At 44.0% G+C, this 15,976-nt stretch overlaps 1 protein-coding gene across 1 annotated transcript in view; it reads left to right on the top strand.

Moving 5' to 3' along the window:
- The window catches only part of LOC147710041 (CLIP-associating protein 1-B-like), a 115,208-nt gene that overhangs the window by 60,180 nt on the left and 39,052 nt on the right, over window positions 1-15,976 (top strand). The window contains exons 2-4 of the mRNA XM_086919931.1: window positions 4,734-4,810; window positions 10,132-10,223; window positions 10,340-10,415. Of these exons, the coding sequence (XP_086776057.1) occupies window positions 10,147-10,223; window positions 10,340-10,415 (153 nt within the window). The 5' untranslated portion in view covers window positions 4,734-4,810; window positions 10,132-10,146. The remainder of the gene's footprint in view (window positions 1-4,733; window positions 4,811-10,131; window positions 10,224-10,339; window positions 10,416-15,976) is intronic.

The raw sequence follows: 15,976 nt of genomic DNA, 5'->3' as shown, positions 1-15,976 counted from the left end.
AGAAGCCAGAGTGGTCGGTGCAGGGTTGCCCAGCAGCATAATCTCCGTCTTCTCCCCATTAAGTCTAAGACAGAAGGATTGCATCCACTTGGCTACAGCCTCTAGACAGGGGCCCAGGGTGTTGGACAATCCCTCAGTGTGGTCCAGAGAGACCACCAATTGGGTATCGTCCGCGTAGGTGACAATACGCACACCGAAGGGGTGGACTATCTCTGCTAGAGGTCTCATCTAGGCATTAAAAAGTGTGGGGATTAGGGCAGAGCCCTGGGGAACCCCACAGCTGAGTGGTTGCTTGGAGGAGACTACCTCGCCCTCGAACACCTGGAAGAAGCGCTCATCCAGGAAGGTCGTCAGCCATTCCAGGGCCGTGCCCGACATGCCCATGCTCTTCAGATGATGTAATAGTGTGGCATGGTTAACCGTGTTGAATGCGGCACTGAGATCTAATAATATGATGGCTGCTTTCCCTCCCCGGTCCAGCACAGATCTTGTTTCTTCCGTCACTGCTAGAAGAGCAGTTTCGGTTCCGTGTTGAGGGCGGAATCCCGTCTGAGAGGCACATAGTAGATTGTTGGATTCTAAATAGTCTACTAAGATGTAATTAATGTCCCTCTCAAGCAGCTTGCTCATCCAGGGGAGTAAGGAAATTGGGCGAAAGTTGGCCAAGTTGTTCTGATCTAAGGTAGGCTTTTTCAAAAGAGCTTTAACCATCGCACATTTCCATGGGGCTGGGACAGAGCTAGAGGTGATGGAGGAGTTAAGGACATCTAGGATGACCGGACAAATGACATCAATAACCTTAGTGAGGGTCTGCGGGGGTGCTGGGTCATTAGGAGAACCCGAGGTGACTTTCGGGATCATTCTGTCTAATGAGACGGAGTCTAACAGAGGGAACTCAACAAGCGAACAGGGAACTAAAAGGTCAGAATTTGTGACGGCGGTAGTCTCCGTATCACTACTACCAGTGGCGAATGAGGAATAGATGGCCTGGATCTTCTGGGAGAAGAAAGTGGCTAGGTTGTCGCATCTGGCTTGCGCGCCGTTAGATGACAGACGCTCAGAGGGGGGGGGGGGGGGGGGGGGGGGAATTAGAGACTTGGCAATTTTAAAGATTTCTTTGGCTGTGCACACTACCCCTGCGCCAGACGTTGAGTGACGTCACTGTGCTCCAGATCAGAGAGTAATAAAAACCAATAGGGGTGCACAGCTCAAGAAGTCCAATAAACCAATATATAGGTAGACAATTAGCTTCTTTATTCAAGAAATTCTTTTAAAAAAATCATTGAGTTGACAGTCCACCCAACGCGTTTCATTCCCATATAGGGAACTTCCTCAGGGCTGTAAAGTGTAACAAGAACATATATAAATGAGACACAGGACAACAAAGAGCACATCAACACAAAGTAATACTGAAAAATACCCCACACTCACTGAACCATATTGTTACAGCGAAAAACGAGGCAAAACAGAAATCTCCTAACGTTCAGACTACATAGTAGAAAATGAAGCGAGAACACATATGTTGTGAGACAGAACATACTATATCACAACGTTGATACCAAAATATACGAAAACATGTATATACAAAATGTCAGGAAAGTGAGACAACTGTTGATATACCAAGTTGAAAAGTGTTCTTCTATATTTTAATGGTTTCTTGTGCGAGATACTATGTTAACATCGCATATTATTTATAGGTCCGCATTGTTATGCTGTTCTTTGTTAGTTAACTCCTCTGCCTTTAAAACAGCAGTGGGAAGAGGGCGTAGGCCCGAATGAAGAGGGCAACTGGACTGAAGCAAAAATGGCAATCGTGAAGGACTGGGTTCTTTAAGACCCAGCGGTGCCAGGGCACAACACCTGAAACCTTCGTGGGTAACCTGCTCCGGCGTACGAAATGACAGAGACACGGGACACTTCCTTCGGCGTCAAAGATTCAAGGTTTATTTACTGCAGGGAACACAGAAGTCACGACAAGTACAACACGTGCAACTTGGGGAGACTGCTTCAAATTGGTTCTGTGGATCGCTCCTTTTATACACAATTTTCTCATAGAGTTACATTGAACACAAAGGTTTATGACCCGGTTCCCATAATTATCCCCCAGAGGGGTCGCTTTGGTCACTTTGAAACACACAAGGTCCGGGACATAAGTGCGGAAACATTTGGCGGTTCCCAACTGTAAAAACCCATCTTCCCACCATTAGCGCATTCCAATCAGTGGTAAAACAGATCGAAATAGGAACAGGGACAGGTGCAGAGGAAGAGGGAAACAGTAGGGAGATCGGAAAGGGTGTAAAAGGGGAGGTATCAGGGAACACGAGATACAGGCATCAAAGGGACGTGCCTAATGAGATGCACGGCTAAGACAATAAGTCCGTGCGGCAAGATGAGCCTCGAGCGGCGCCATCTGCTTTACAGTATCATCACCCTCATCATAAAGACACTTACAAAGGACATGTGTCTTCCGCAAATATTGTGAGAGTCCCAGGGTCGCGAAGCGGACAACGTCCGTTCGCTCGCTACTTGAGGGCAAGAGACAAAATGGATGCTGTATCTTAGTTGGAACCCGTGGGTACAGATAGAAATACCCACGTAACAGACGAACGGTTTAGGTTAGCACAGCGAGACTGCGTACACCCACTAAACTCGTCATTTGCGGTTCACAGATACCAGACTCGACTATATTCGTGCGAGTCGAAAACACCACTTACAATTGTCACGGAACCTCAATCGGACCTCTATCATTCTCATATCGCCTCCGCCGGATACAATTCAAATATTGACATGATTGTAATGTAACCTAAAGCGTATATGGAAGCTGGGCAAAGGCCAATCCCTTGGCTGAGTTAGATGTGCAGACTCCTGCGCCACCTACTGTCATTTTATATTTGACTGCCTGGTTATTTCCTAGAACTGGAAGGCGACCTCCATGATCCTGGGTCAAGTGGTGGGAATGGAGATCCCTATAGACCCAACGTTGGTGTCACTGGGGAATATTGATGAATGGCTGGCCATAATGCAATGGAATCTCTGTGGGTTTGGGGCTGATAATGGTCAAGAGATGCATTTCAAGATGCTGGCGACTACGACACCAACCCGCATGTGGGAGGATGGCTGAGAGGAATGGATTTTTGTGTCACAGCGGAGGAGTTGATTTGTCAGGCTCATGGGAGGCCAAAAAAGAACTTCAAGATCTGGAGCAAGTGCTGGGACCATGATCATAACACTTTTAACTCCATGTAACCATTTCCAAGTGTCTTTGCAGCTCACCCTTGCAAATACGGTTATGCTCCATTGCTCTGCGGAACATTGTATGGGCCTGTAGTGCATATGCTGTACTGTAATCATGCTGTGGCTTTTTCCATGTTACCTGTGGCTGTGTTTATGGTTAAAATCCATAAAGAAGAACTTATTAAAAAAAGACTTGTTCTGTAATTACCTGGGGCTTTTTGAAAGATTAACGTGTGTGTGTGTGTGTGTGTGTGTGTGTGTGTGTGTGTGATTTTTAAATGCATTAGGCAGTATTGTTTGAGCTGTGGAACTGTGCAGCATTTGCTAGTCTGGTAGAAATGGTATTAGTAAAAGTTCTCTCACCTTGTGTGGTCAAGGTTCACTGTTTGGAGTTGAAAGTTGCCTATGGCTTTGTCTGTGGCTAACCAAGAGAAGGGACTTCCCAAGCATGTGCAGAGAAAAGCTGAGATTTTGTTGTTGATGGATATATTATACATATGACATTTTCACCTGCTTTTGATTAATGACGTAACATTTCTTCAGAATGGCATGTCATTATGCAAATTGCAAATCTGTAATTTTTGCTCAATATTTTTTGCTCAATATTTTTTAACAAAACACATCACCCACTCATTTTGCAAAAAACAGTGCCAAAAACACTCTAAACGAGTTCTTCACATTATGTTGTTCCCTTGCTTTCTCAGTACATTTTGTACTGCGAATGGTGCATTAGTTTTCCGTTTTTATCGGAAATTGTGCATAATTACATGAAGTGGTGTAATGGCGTAATTTCGGGAGTTATACATTATAGGCATAACCCAAAATGCATAACACAATTCCAAAAATTATGGTTTCACACTGGCCCAATTTAAATTTTGCCCAGTCCTATTAAAAACAGAACCCTTAATTGCAGTAAAGTAGGAGGATCACATTTAAGTGATGTAATTTATTAAGAATTCTCAGCAACAGTCTCCTCCCCCTTCTCAACATTCCTTGGCAGAAAAAGTGTTTTCCATAAATCTGCTAATCTCTGGAAGACCATCCATAATTTTTAGCAAGAACGAGGGCATGTGCCGAAAGGATAACATTGGGTGATGCTGGAATCCGAAAGAACAAGAAAGAAATAACAACACCTGGGATGGAGCTAGAGCCGAGGTAATAAGCAAGCAAGCAAAGCAGGCTAGCCAGAGGAGAGTGATCCGTATGATGAAGCTCAAGGACAGAATCCCCTTGAAATGACATTTGTAAACTAAGAAAGGTCGGGTGGATTACCAATCTCGCTGCCTTTAACAAGATGACCGAGTTCTCTTCAAATGCTTGAAAAAGTCCTGCTTGTTGCAAGTCTGATCCAGGAACGCTATTGTGTGTAATGTGCAGCGATGCATTGTGCATTACCAATTTTGAGATACTTTGAAAAGCTTGGTATAGAACTGTTTGTTGAAATAGCTTCTGTTTTAGGACTTCTGTGGTGCATGACTGCCTTTATTTGCTTTGTCTAGGAGCTGCCAAAGAAGGAGCAGCGGCTGTGGATTAGGATGACTTTATCAAGGCTTTTGAAGATGTCCCAACAGTACAAGTATGATATAAAATGATGTCATCTTAAACTATTTTGTATTTATACATCAGTACTTTGAATATTCTAATGTGATACAATAGGATCCCTTAGGTCCGTTATGGGATGATAATATTTGTATTAATCTGCTCTGTTAAACCAGTCTTGTCAAAGGTTTGCAATGGGTTTTTTCGGAGAGGCCTCTTGTAAAGCACCAAAGATGTCTGGAGTAGGGTCTGGAGCAGGGTTTAGTGGTAGAAGGTCCAGTCCTTTTCCATCTTGTTGGATTGAGCTTGGGAGAGATCTGCCACGATTAAGGTCAAAAGTGTGTAAAACCTTAGGCACCCAAACAGACAATCAGTGACCATATACCCTTCTTATGGTTGGGACAAAACATTGCCAGAATGCCAATGAATGAGATCGAGCATGTTTTGTTTAGACAATAGGCAGCGATGTTGATAGCACTTCTCAGTCTTCAAACAGCCAAGCCATTTTATATCTTTCAATAAAGCTACCTGTGTAGAGGAAAGTTTGGAACATTGTCCACATCAGTACTTTTTTGGCAGCTTTCAGTAGAGGCATTTTTAGGTAAATAATTGTTAGAGAATTATGATGTGGTACTTTCTGTACTCCAGATCAGATGCACATTTAGCAAGACTGATGATTGGCACAAGTGATTGTTTCAGCTGATGTGATATAATTAGAAGTTTGAAAGGGATACAAGTTCAGGGCAATTTTGGTTCATATACAATTAGCTACCTTACCATGCTAAACCTCCTACTTTTTTATTGTAAATTCTTCGGACAGATCAGAAAGCGTATGGATTTAAGAGAGGAATCTTTAACACTTTAGCAGGACAACATCGATTGACTATAAAGATAAACAAAAAAACTGCACTGAGTTAATGAACTCGCAACATCTTTAATTACTCTACCATGTTCACTCATGCACATCAGAGAGTGGGTGGTAAGGGACTGGCCATGATAACCTTGTCACAGAATCAGACTAACAACCGGCATTCTGTAGGAGCGGAAGGGTCCGCGTAGTATGAGCTCTGCATATAGAATGATTTTATCGGTTATGTGAACCAGTAAGAAAGGACTATGGTAACCAGTTCAGATCAAGTGCCAAGAGAAGTGGTTCTGGGACTTTGACCACCCTTCGTTGATAAAAGCTCAATTTGATCATATTGTTTATAAGGCCTGCCATGTTAAGGCTGAATTAAAAATGTGCCATTGTTGCTCTGCATTGTGATTGGGAGAGACCTTATTTTTACTGGGATTATATACTCTCGATGCTTTAGCACAAAATCAGTACTCTGGATTAAAGAAATGACAGTAGTTTGAGATGCAACACTGCTACCGTCGCGACCTGAGCATGAGCGTCTGAACCATTACTGGTGGAGACAACTCTTGATAGGTCCTGGGTTTAACCACCACACAACATAACATATAAATATAAAGAGGACATGGAACAGTCTAGAAACTCAAGTATCACAAAATGGGGGATCAATTCCATAAATTCAGTTATAGCACAGAATGTAGACTGGGACTAGATACTAATGGAGGTTAATACGAAACCTAGAGAGACTGTAGAGTACTTACTAAGTTCATGTACATGTAGCACCAACTTTAAATCCATGGTTTCAAGGTATACTTTCAGAGAAGAACCAACAAGCTTGGCCATGGGTCAACATGGCATGAGAATGTGTCATTTTGCAAATAGGAGTCCACACTGTAACGGCCCGGGGGGGGGGGGGGGGGGGGGGCGGGCACACTAAAATGCAGATTTCAGCAAAAGAACTGCATCAAGAAGGGATCGTGTAAATAATTCGTTCATGCCCTCCAACATAGCTCTCTGACAACAAAATCCCACATCCACACCCTGTTGAATAAATCAATGTTATCCAACCAGAGAGAGACAAAAACACAATGTTAACAACACATCATCACAGGATCATTCAGATGTTTTCTTTTTTTTTAAACTAATTTTATTTGTCCGAACGCACATATAATGCATAGCTCCGACATCCGGAGTCTGCTGCAAACATCAATGGAACGACAATAGCATCTAAGACTTTTACACAAAAAACAAACCCCCATCCCCCTATTTGTGCCGCTACTGATTTACAATAGAATATCTGAAAAAAACATGCCAAGTTCACCGAAACACCTTGCAGTCGTTGCCCATGATCCATCTGTCAAATCGTCAGGAGGGCGGCCCTCTCAGGTGGCGGGTCCAAGTCAAGCCCACGGTAGTCGGCCCACCTCTTCCCGATCTTAAATTGCTTACGGGGGCACCCCCTGGCCATGAATATAGGTTGCTCAAGTCCAATGCAAAAGTCCATGCCATGGTTAGTGAAATTCAAGCCTTCACCATTTCAGGACCTTTCCTACATTTTTCAAAGGACTACGTCACATTGAGAACATAGCCAAAATTCATTCCTAAGGCCCGTCTCAATTTCACTTCAATCAGCCGGTAAAGTTGGAAACTTTCTTCCCGGACCCTGTTACTCCGGCCGAAAAAGCCTTACATTCCTTGGATGTGAAGCGCTGTCTGAAGTTCTATTTGCAAAAGACTAAAGACATAAGGAAATCTAACCAGTTATTCATTGCTTTTGGCCCAGTGGCGCTGGGACAAGCGGTAACGAAGGCAACGATAGCCAGGTGGTTATCTTCAGTGATATAATTCTGTCACAACAAGGCTAATAAACCTTTAACAAGAAAGGTTAAAGCTCATTCAACCAGAATGATGTCAGCATCAGCAGCATTATTTGCTGGAGTCCCATTAACGGACATTTGTCGAGCTGCGACATGGAAGAGTGTCCATACCTTTACAAAGCATCACTGCCTGCAATCGTCCTCACAGGATGATACAGCAGTGGGACAAGCTGTGCTGCAGCATCATCTTCATTAAGGTTAGATTTTAAGGATCTTTAATGTGCTATTTAGGACATAACATTATGCATAATGCGATGTAATATTGCTGCTTCTCAAATGCTATTTTATTATGTAACGTGCCATTACTGTATGTTTCTTTCTGTTAGAAGGTTCTGCATTTATGTGTACTTGCATATCTAGTGCTCTATAACCTTCCGGATGAGGGGGATATATATATAGAATTATGCTTCGTCTCCCACCGTCCGCAAACGACAGATATGGTTTTACTGCTTGCTATTCTGATTCAGGCATGTGAATCTATGAAAGATACCCCAATACTGGATAAGAAAACAAGTTACCAATACTGGATAACCGTAGTTAAAGGTAAGTATCTTTAATAGATTCACAATAGCACCCAAGAAAGATGACAAAGCAGGCAGCATGAAGGCCCGATGGGCGAGCTTACTGAATAAAGGCCCTTTATTCATTGAATTCTGTCTGAACAGGAATAAATACAAACATTGGAAAAAGGCAAACTTTGGCAGTACATGGCTGCCTTGTACACCTGAACAAATATTTGTTAACAAGTAGACTGGTAAGGCAAGCAATTAAGAGAATTGTTCCCTCATGAATTATAGATTTTCGAAATATTACTATTTCTGAAATATAATGTCCTCCTGATGAGTAAGTATTTAAACCAGGCTTCGCTATACAGTAAATGTTCAAGATGTGTAATCTTTTATACTAAAATCTATTGTGTATACAGTAAATGTTCAAGATGTGTAATCTGTTATACTAAAATCTATTGTGTATATTTTTGATATCCAAATGTCTTAGAAGCACAACTGTCTTCAGCAATCAACAAAAAGTAAAAGGCTTCCACCAACGTATTATCTGATGCACTATTTATTTTTTAATATAGCTCTTACAGGTCACAACAGGTACCTTTTTTTTTTTTTTTTTTTTTTTTAAACTTTTTATTTTATCACAAAATTCATACCAGCAACAGCCAGGAGGCATGCATTTGTTATATTCTGTACGTACACAATACATCCAATATCCATACATTAGAGTAGACTTGACAGTTTTGACTAGTAAGCTTTTCTGAAGTAAAGCTACATTGAAATTTTATTGTGGCACCTTAACAGGTCGGACATATAGTGTGTTACAATTATCTGGTAGGATTTTCATGTGTACCGCTGTAGTTTTCCTATGCACCCCATTCCTTTCGAATTAACTGGGATACCCAACAGTTATCTATTCTTGTTTAGATTAAAATGTTGGCATAACACAATACTAAGTTACAACAGGGAGAAGAAGTGACATTATTGTATATGTATCTAGCTAAATTTGTCCTGCTCCTTATTAAACAACTCCATAAAAAAGTGACTACTTAAAATGTGTGTGTATATTGTAAATGTACCTTATATGTTCACAGATACGCACTATTTTAGTGTTTCCCTTAAATGTATTTGTGCACGATATGTGATCTTTGCTTGAGTGACCATCTACACCTTCTCTGGAACTGCCTCTCGAGTTTGCCTTGTACGTATGACTAAATGAGTTAATGTGTTAATGCTCTCCCCCAGTCAGTCAAGAGAAGCCTTAGTAAGTAGAGCATGGCGCGCGAGAGAGTGGTCTGAAGGTCGACTAGTCTTAAAAGGAAGCCAGCTCCCATGTATTAATTAGCGTGTGTCTTCTGCGCTGTTCCGTTAAAACATGGGCCTTAGATTGTTAACTTGAGGCAGTCTAATCATTAAAGGTAAAACCACCTCCCTTAAATTAGTTAACATGCATATGATATTCCTTCAGGTATGGTAGTTACACACCTTGTTAATGATGTAGTCATTCAAAAGCCCCCATGTAGTGTTTAAAATGTTTGTGAATGACCTCTCTGCTGTGACATGAAAGACATGAAGATCCTATTGGGTATTTTTAGCCTTGGTGTGGATTGGTCTTTGTTCTTGCATGCAATGGGTATATAGGCTTGAGTCGACTGGAGTTGGTTTAATCTCATGGTAATCTGAGAGTACACCATCTTCCCTGCCTTGCTTCTGTGCATCTTGTTTCTGACATTGCTTCTGGTCTTTTGACATACAGTGGAGCCTTGGCCTACACTTTAGAGAGTCTGGAAGTCCCTTCAGACTCGGAGCTACATTTTTTGGGTGCAGTTTAAAGTGGTTGTGTACAGACTGCTTCAACAGTGTTTTTGTTATTGACTTCTACATCCTCTCATCGCTTCATCGTGTGACAGTGTAATGCCCTTTTGCCCCATTTTGTGCCCTCACTTTCTCTACCTTTATCTCTCTAGTGAGGTTACTATCCTTTTAAAAAAGATGTCTTCTCAGTACTTTCAATCCCTTGCCAAAGTTCTAAGGGTACCTCAGCAACGTTAGAACTGTGATAATGAAATCCTGCCTTATACTAATTTGGCTGTTATTTTGTGTTTTTGCTTTTTTTCTGCAGTATGTGTGGGATAGAATGCTAGTAGGCTTCAAACACAAAAATTTCCGAACGAGGGAAGGAGTTTGCCTCTGCCTTATTTCAACGCTCAGAGTGTAAGTCTCCACAGATATGTAGCTTATGGTCATGGCGTGCAAAATACACATGCTATATCCAACAATCATGGCCTGAAGAGGGCTCTAAATACCTTTTTTTCTTTCTTTCTTTCTAGGCATGGAGCCAAAAGTTTAAAACTAATCACAATTCTGCCACAAATATGTAACTTACTTGGCGATCCCAATAGCCAGGTGAGTTTTGTGATTTCCGAAGATCTGAAAATCTTGTCATCCAAGAATAGTACTGTTTACAACCAGTAACCCAGCTGAACATTTAATGTATGTGCTGCCCTTGTGATAAAGTAATAATCTACACTTCATACTCTGCGACAAGACCAAGTGTTGTGTCTGTTACATTTCCTCGGACATGTCCTGATGAAAAGAGGCGGGACCTTGTGTTACAAATGACTGAAAATAGTGAGAATGCTTGTGACATTTTAGTTTCCGGCACTGCATAAGTCACTGTGGTTTTGAGGATTGGGAGGGGTGGGGTCAAGGTGTTACGTTTTTTATGGAATGTGGCTGATGTACAGTGTATGGGGAGGATGTGTTTGCGCACCTTATAATTCACACTCTGGCGGGAGGCGGGGGGGTTTGTTGATCGCTAGACTACACTTGTCCAGCTTTGTTCCAGTCCGATGAAAAATGGGTTACAATTTATTAAAAAACAGTAACCAAATGTCCATGTGATGGTGTTTGATGACCAAGAGTGCGACAAGAAAAGCTTCTGTACTTCATCACTGCTATTGCACAGCGTGGACTGTCGGAGGAATATGCCTCGTCTTATGGATGACCGTCTCAAAATTGCTCTAAAAAATGTTTTGTTCAAGTTCACAAGATTGTGCATTTCAGAAACCACAATGGAATGTGATTATATGCTCACAGCCTAACGAACCAGCAGTGTCCAAAGTGACAGCAGTACAGACATGCTTGCGTGCTCTCTGATTAGCTTAGACATGTCTGCCCACATATGTTGAGTCCAGTCATATTTGGTAATGTCAGAACTTGATCCTTGTAATTTGTAATGCGAGTTGCTTGGACAAGTCTATTCGCAGAACTGCAGCACATGCTGTTAACATTAGTTTCAAAATAAAGCAAGGAAATATAATACTATAACCGATAAGAACTGACACAACTACTACGTTATAAACTAAGTTCTCGGAATATCACAGTACATAAAAGGGCAACCTTTCCATCCTGTGGATTTCATGTTATTAAACTGTAAGAAATGGCCTCATGCTACGACTTCCTGAAACAGGTGACATAGAAGGTCGTTAGCCAGCCACCCAGCCCACCATCTCCTCCTGGACCCCAGTCACCACTGAAGACACATCATCGACCATGAAAGACATTCACTCAGGAGCGCTCATGGACCCCGGTCCCCTGCACTACTTCCACAGAGCCGCAGCCGCCATCGCTCCTGAACTACGGCGCACAATCAGCGCTACCTTCAAAACCGGCATCTTTCCAGACGACTGGAAACGCGCCTAAGTCAGACCCCTACTCAAGAAGGCCTCAGCAGATCCCACAGACTTCAAAAACTACTCCCACCTACCCTTCACAGCCAAAAGTCTCAGAGAAGGCAGTCAACATCCAACTTACAAAATCCATCAAAGAAAACTGCATCCTTGACCCCTCCCAATCAGGATTCCGCAGCAACCACAGCACCGAGACAGCTCCACTCGCCGCCACAGCTGACATTCGCACCCTTCACGACCAAGCACATACCGCAGCCTTGATCCTACTCAACCTCTCTGCAGCATTCACCAGCGTCTCCTACTGCACACTCACCGCCAGACTCCATGATGCCGGCATACAGGGAACCGCCCTCGAATGGCTCTGCTCTGCTACTTGCTCACCGGCAGAACCCAAAGAATCAGACTGCAACCCTTACTCTCCGAACCCACGGAAACCAACTGCGGAGTACCCCGAGGATCGTCACTCACCTCCACGCTCTTCAACATCTACATCGCCGCCATCGTCAGACAGCACGGACTCAGCATAATAAGCTACGACAAAGACACCCAGCTCATCCTCTCACTCACCAAAGACCCCATCACCACCAGACTTAACATCCAAGAAGGAATGAACGTCGCATCCTGGATAAACAGCAGCTGCCTGAAGCTCAACTCGGAGAAGCCAGAGGTCCTGATCCTCGGCCCCTCCCCCTCTGCATGGGACAACACCCGGTGGCCCACCGCCCTCGGCAGCCCCTCACCCTTACGGACCACGTCCAAAACCTCGGCATCGTACTCGACTTCTCCCTATCAATGACTCAACAGGTCAATGCCGTTGCCTCCACCTGCTTCAACACCCTAGGCATCCTCCCAAAGACCTTCAAATGGATCCCCCCAATCAAAGAAGACCATCACCCACGCACTCATAACCAGCAGACTGGACTACGGAAATGCCCTCTACGCCGGGATCAACAAGTCTCTACTCCATAAGCTCCAGACCATACAGAACACCGCAGCCAGACTCGTCCTCTGCATCCCTCGACACGAACACATCACCCAACACCTGCGTAGCCTCCACAAGCTCCCCGAAGAGAAAAACCTTCAAGATACTCACCCACGCCTACAATGCCTCCACAACACCAGACCCCACGATAGAATCTCCTTCCACATACTTAAAAGGAACCTCCAGTCCGCCAAACTCGCCGAACCCCCACGCTTCCGCAGAGCAAGACCAGGTGGGAGAACCTTCTCCTACATTGCGGCTAAGACATGGAATGAGCTCCCAGTCGACATCAGACGTTCCCCCCACCCTGAACATCTTCAGGAAGACCCTCAAGACTTGGCTTTTAAACTAACCGGTGCTGGCCCCTCAACCCCAGCTCCTTGAGACCCTTACGGGTGAGCAGTAAACACCCCCGATTTATTTGATTGAGAAGGTGACCTTGGAGGGGATTTAAATGTTGCTTGCTTCTTTGGTTATTGGAAAGTAGAAGGGATGGACTTGAGTTATGGGTAAATCCTATGAGGACTTTCTGTACTCGGGTGAGTCAAGTGAATGGACCTACACCCTGGAGATATTTTTGCGGCTGAAACAAATTAACTCTCAACGCTGTGCTTTGCAGTCGGTACCCTCTTGAAAAATGCAGACTTGAAAGTAAGAAGCAGGTGATCACTGATCAGTGTGATGCTAAATGTACTTTTAGAGCTCACACCTATCCCTGTGATCAGATGGTGCTGAATACTGCAAGTGTGCATTTTTGTTCAAAATGAGTCTGTGTAGTGGCCATGTCATCAGGTGTTTGGGAAATACAGCGTCATTCTATAAAGTGTGGAACAACAAAGTAGTTTCCAGTTCCCCGCATGCATGACACCCAAACGTTCCTGAAAAAGCCTGCGCTCGTGTTCAGTCCCTCAAGTCCATTTCACACCTCTCCTCGCTTATGACCAGCAGCCAATATCTGGATAAGAGTGCCACTTTGGTCATCACACAACTCTGCATTTCAACATTCTTCTAACCAAACACACCCTGAGCATAGCTTGCTGTCGTCCAAGTGTGACTGTTTACCAGGATTATATCCCAGCACTCTTCCAAGATCAGGACTGGGCCGATATTTGAAAAAATATGAATCCATGCATTGGCGAAGCCAGTAAGCCTAGTGTTGGCAGTCCTTTGCATGGCTTGTTTGATGCTTGGTTTGCCAAATATTTCATTTTTTTTATTTGTTTTGTAAATTGGCTGATAGCAAAAATATATTTTTGGTCTCAAAAAGCACAGTAGATACTGGCATGGAAGGGAACTACTTTTTATGTAAATGTGCACTTTGTGAAGGAGGACACTGCCTTCACTTACATGTTTGCCAGAGGCTTAAGAGGGCTGACCATGCCTGGTTCCAGAAAATGCTATCTGAATGGGCCAAGGATGTGTTTGGGTGGGCCGATGTGTCCCCAATTTATGGCAATTCTGGAGGTAGTCTACATGCGCTGGATTAACATACATTACACTTTCTTCCAAACAGTCATGCATAGCATGTGGAGAGTTATTTGAAATTTAAAGCTGATGTTTATACTGGTATATTATCATTTCCTGCAGGCGCGGCTTCAATAAAAGTACCTGGATACCAAGCAGATTGTAACATGAGTTCACGTTTCAGAAGGTCCGGTAGCCACACCCAAGCCTTTGCATCTGTGCACTAGGAAGACTGATTATTTACTCCTTGCAATTTGTCTGACACATTTCTTTGCACACTGATCTTTGTTACGGTTTATTTTTATGTCCTTCTTTGCTTTCATTGATAATGTTTAAAAAAACAGCAACACACTTGGGACACCAAAAACTGTACTCTTGATACCTGATGGCAGTTTTCATGCCTGGTAATTGCAATCAAAGAGGTCACCTTCTGGGGTGTATCATGCAGAGAGCCCCGTGGTGCAACAGTCCACTTTTTGCCCTGCGGCATTCCTGAAGGGGGTCGTTTGTGCAGCTCCTCCTGTAATAATTTGAAGGGATTTGTATAGCGCTCGTACACCTGGCGGTTTCTTGGCGCTCACTGACAATTGCTACTAGGCAGGTCGGAGAGGGGGTGAGATGAGTATTTAAGATGGGAAGGCTTGGGTGAAGAGGAAAGTCTTCAAGTCTCTACGGAAGAGGGGGTATTGGGTGCAGGTTCTGAGGTGCAATGGGAGAGAGTTCCAGAAAACTGGACCCGTAGTAGAAAATTTAGAGCCACCCCACTTCTTCCGTTTGAAACGGGGTACCAGGAGAAGGTGGTGAGAGGCGGATCGAAGGTCTCGTGAAGGCGTGTAGGATTGAATGGTTGAGTTGATGAAGGAGGGGGCAGATCCTGTCCGGGCTTTAAAGATGGTGCAGCCGAGCTTGAATAAGATTCGTTGTCGGACGGGGAGCCAGTGCAGGGTAAAGAGGAGAGGGGTTGCGTGATGTGACTTAGAAAGGTTGAAAACCAGCCGAGCAGCCTGGTTTTGGACAAGCTGAAGGCGTCTCAAGAGGTAGTTGGGCATGCCGTGGTAAAGGATATTACCATAATCTAGACGAGATGTTACCATGGCTAACAGAATTAGTTTGAGCACTTCTGGGGGGAAAAAACAAGAGACTCTGCGGATAGTCCTAAGTGAAAGGAAGGCTGAGGAAACCACAGCAGAAACTTGAGAGTGTAAGGAGAGTTGATTATTGATTTTAAATCCAAGGGTTTTGACAGAGGGTACAGGGGTGGGAGGGGGGCCAAGTGAAGGGGGCCAAAAAGAAGATGTCCAGGGACTGGAGCAACCACCCGTTAGCACCAACTCCGTTTTATCGGGGTTGAGCTTCAAGTGGTTGAAGTTCATCCAGTCCTGGATAAAGGTCATAATGGACTGGACGTTGGACTTAGACTCAGGGGTGGAGGAAAGGGAAAAAATGAGCTGGAGGTCGTCTGCGTAATTGAACACAGAGACCTCCAGACGCTGTAAGGCAAAAATAAGAGGGGCAATGTAGAGGTTAAACAGGAGGGGGGACAGAGAGGAGCCCTGGGGAACACCACACTGAATTGGTTGAAAATCCGCAGAGAACTCTCCCAGACGAACCGCTTGAGTCCGACCATTCAGAAAGGAGGATAACCATAGTAGCGCTGTTCCTCTGATTCCCGCCGCTTCGACACGTGAAAGTAAGATGGTGTGATCCACCGTGTCGAATGCGGCGGAGAGATCTAAGAGGATCAGGGCCTGATGTTGGTTGGTATCCATTCCTTGTCGGAGGTTGTCCAGAACCGATGTTATAACGGACTCAGTTGAGTGGGCTGGGCG

Source organism: Lissotriton vulgaris, chromosome 5 (assembly GCF_964263255.1).
Source record: "Lissotriton vulgaris chromosome 5, aLisVul1.2, whole genome shotgun sequence".
In the NCBI taxonomy this organism is placed as follows: domain Eukaryota; kingdom Metazoa; phylum Chordata; class Amphibia; order Caudata; family Salamandridae; genus Lissotriton; species Lissotriton vulgaris.
Note: the sequence above shows the minus strand (reverse complement) of the source record. Positions and strands in the feature narration are given on the sequence as shown.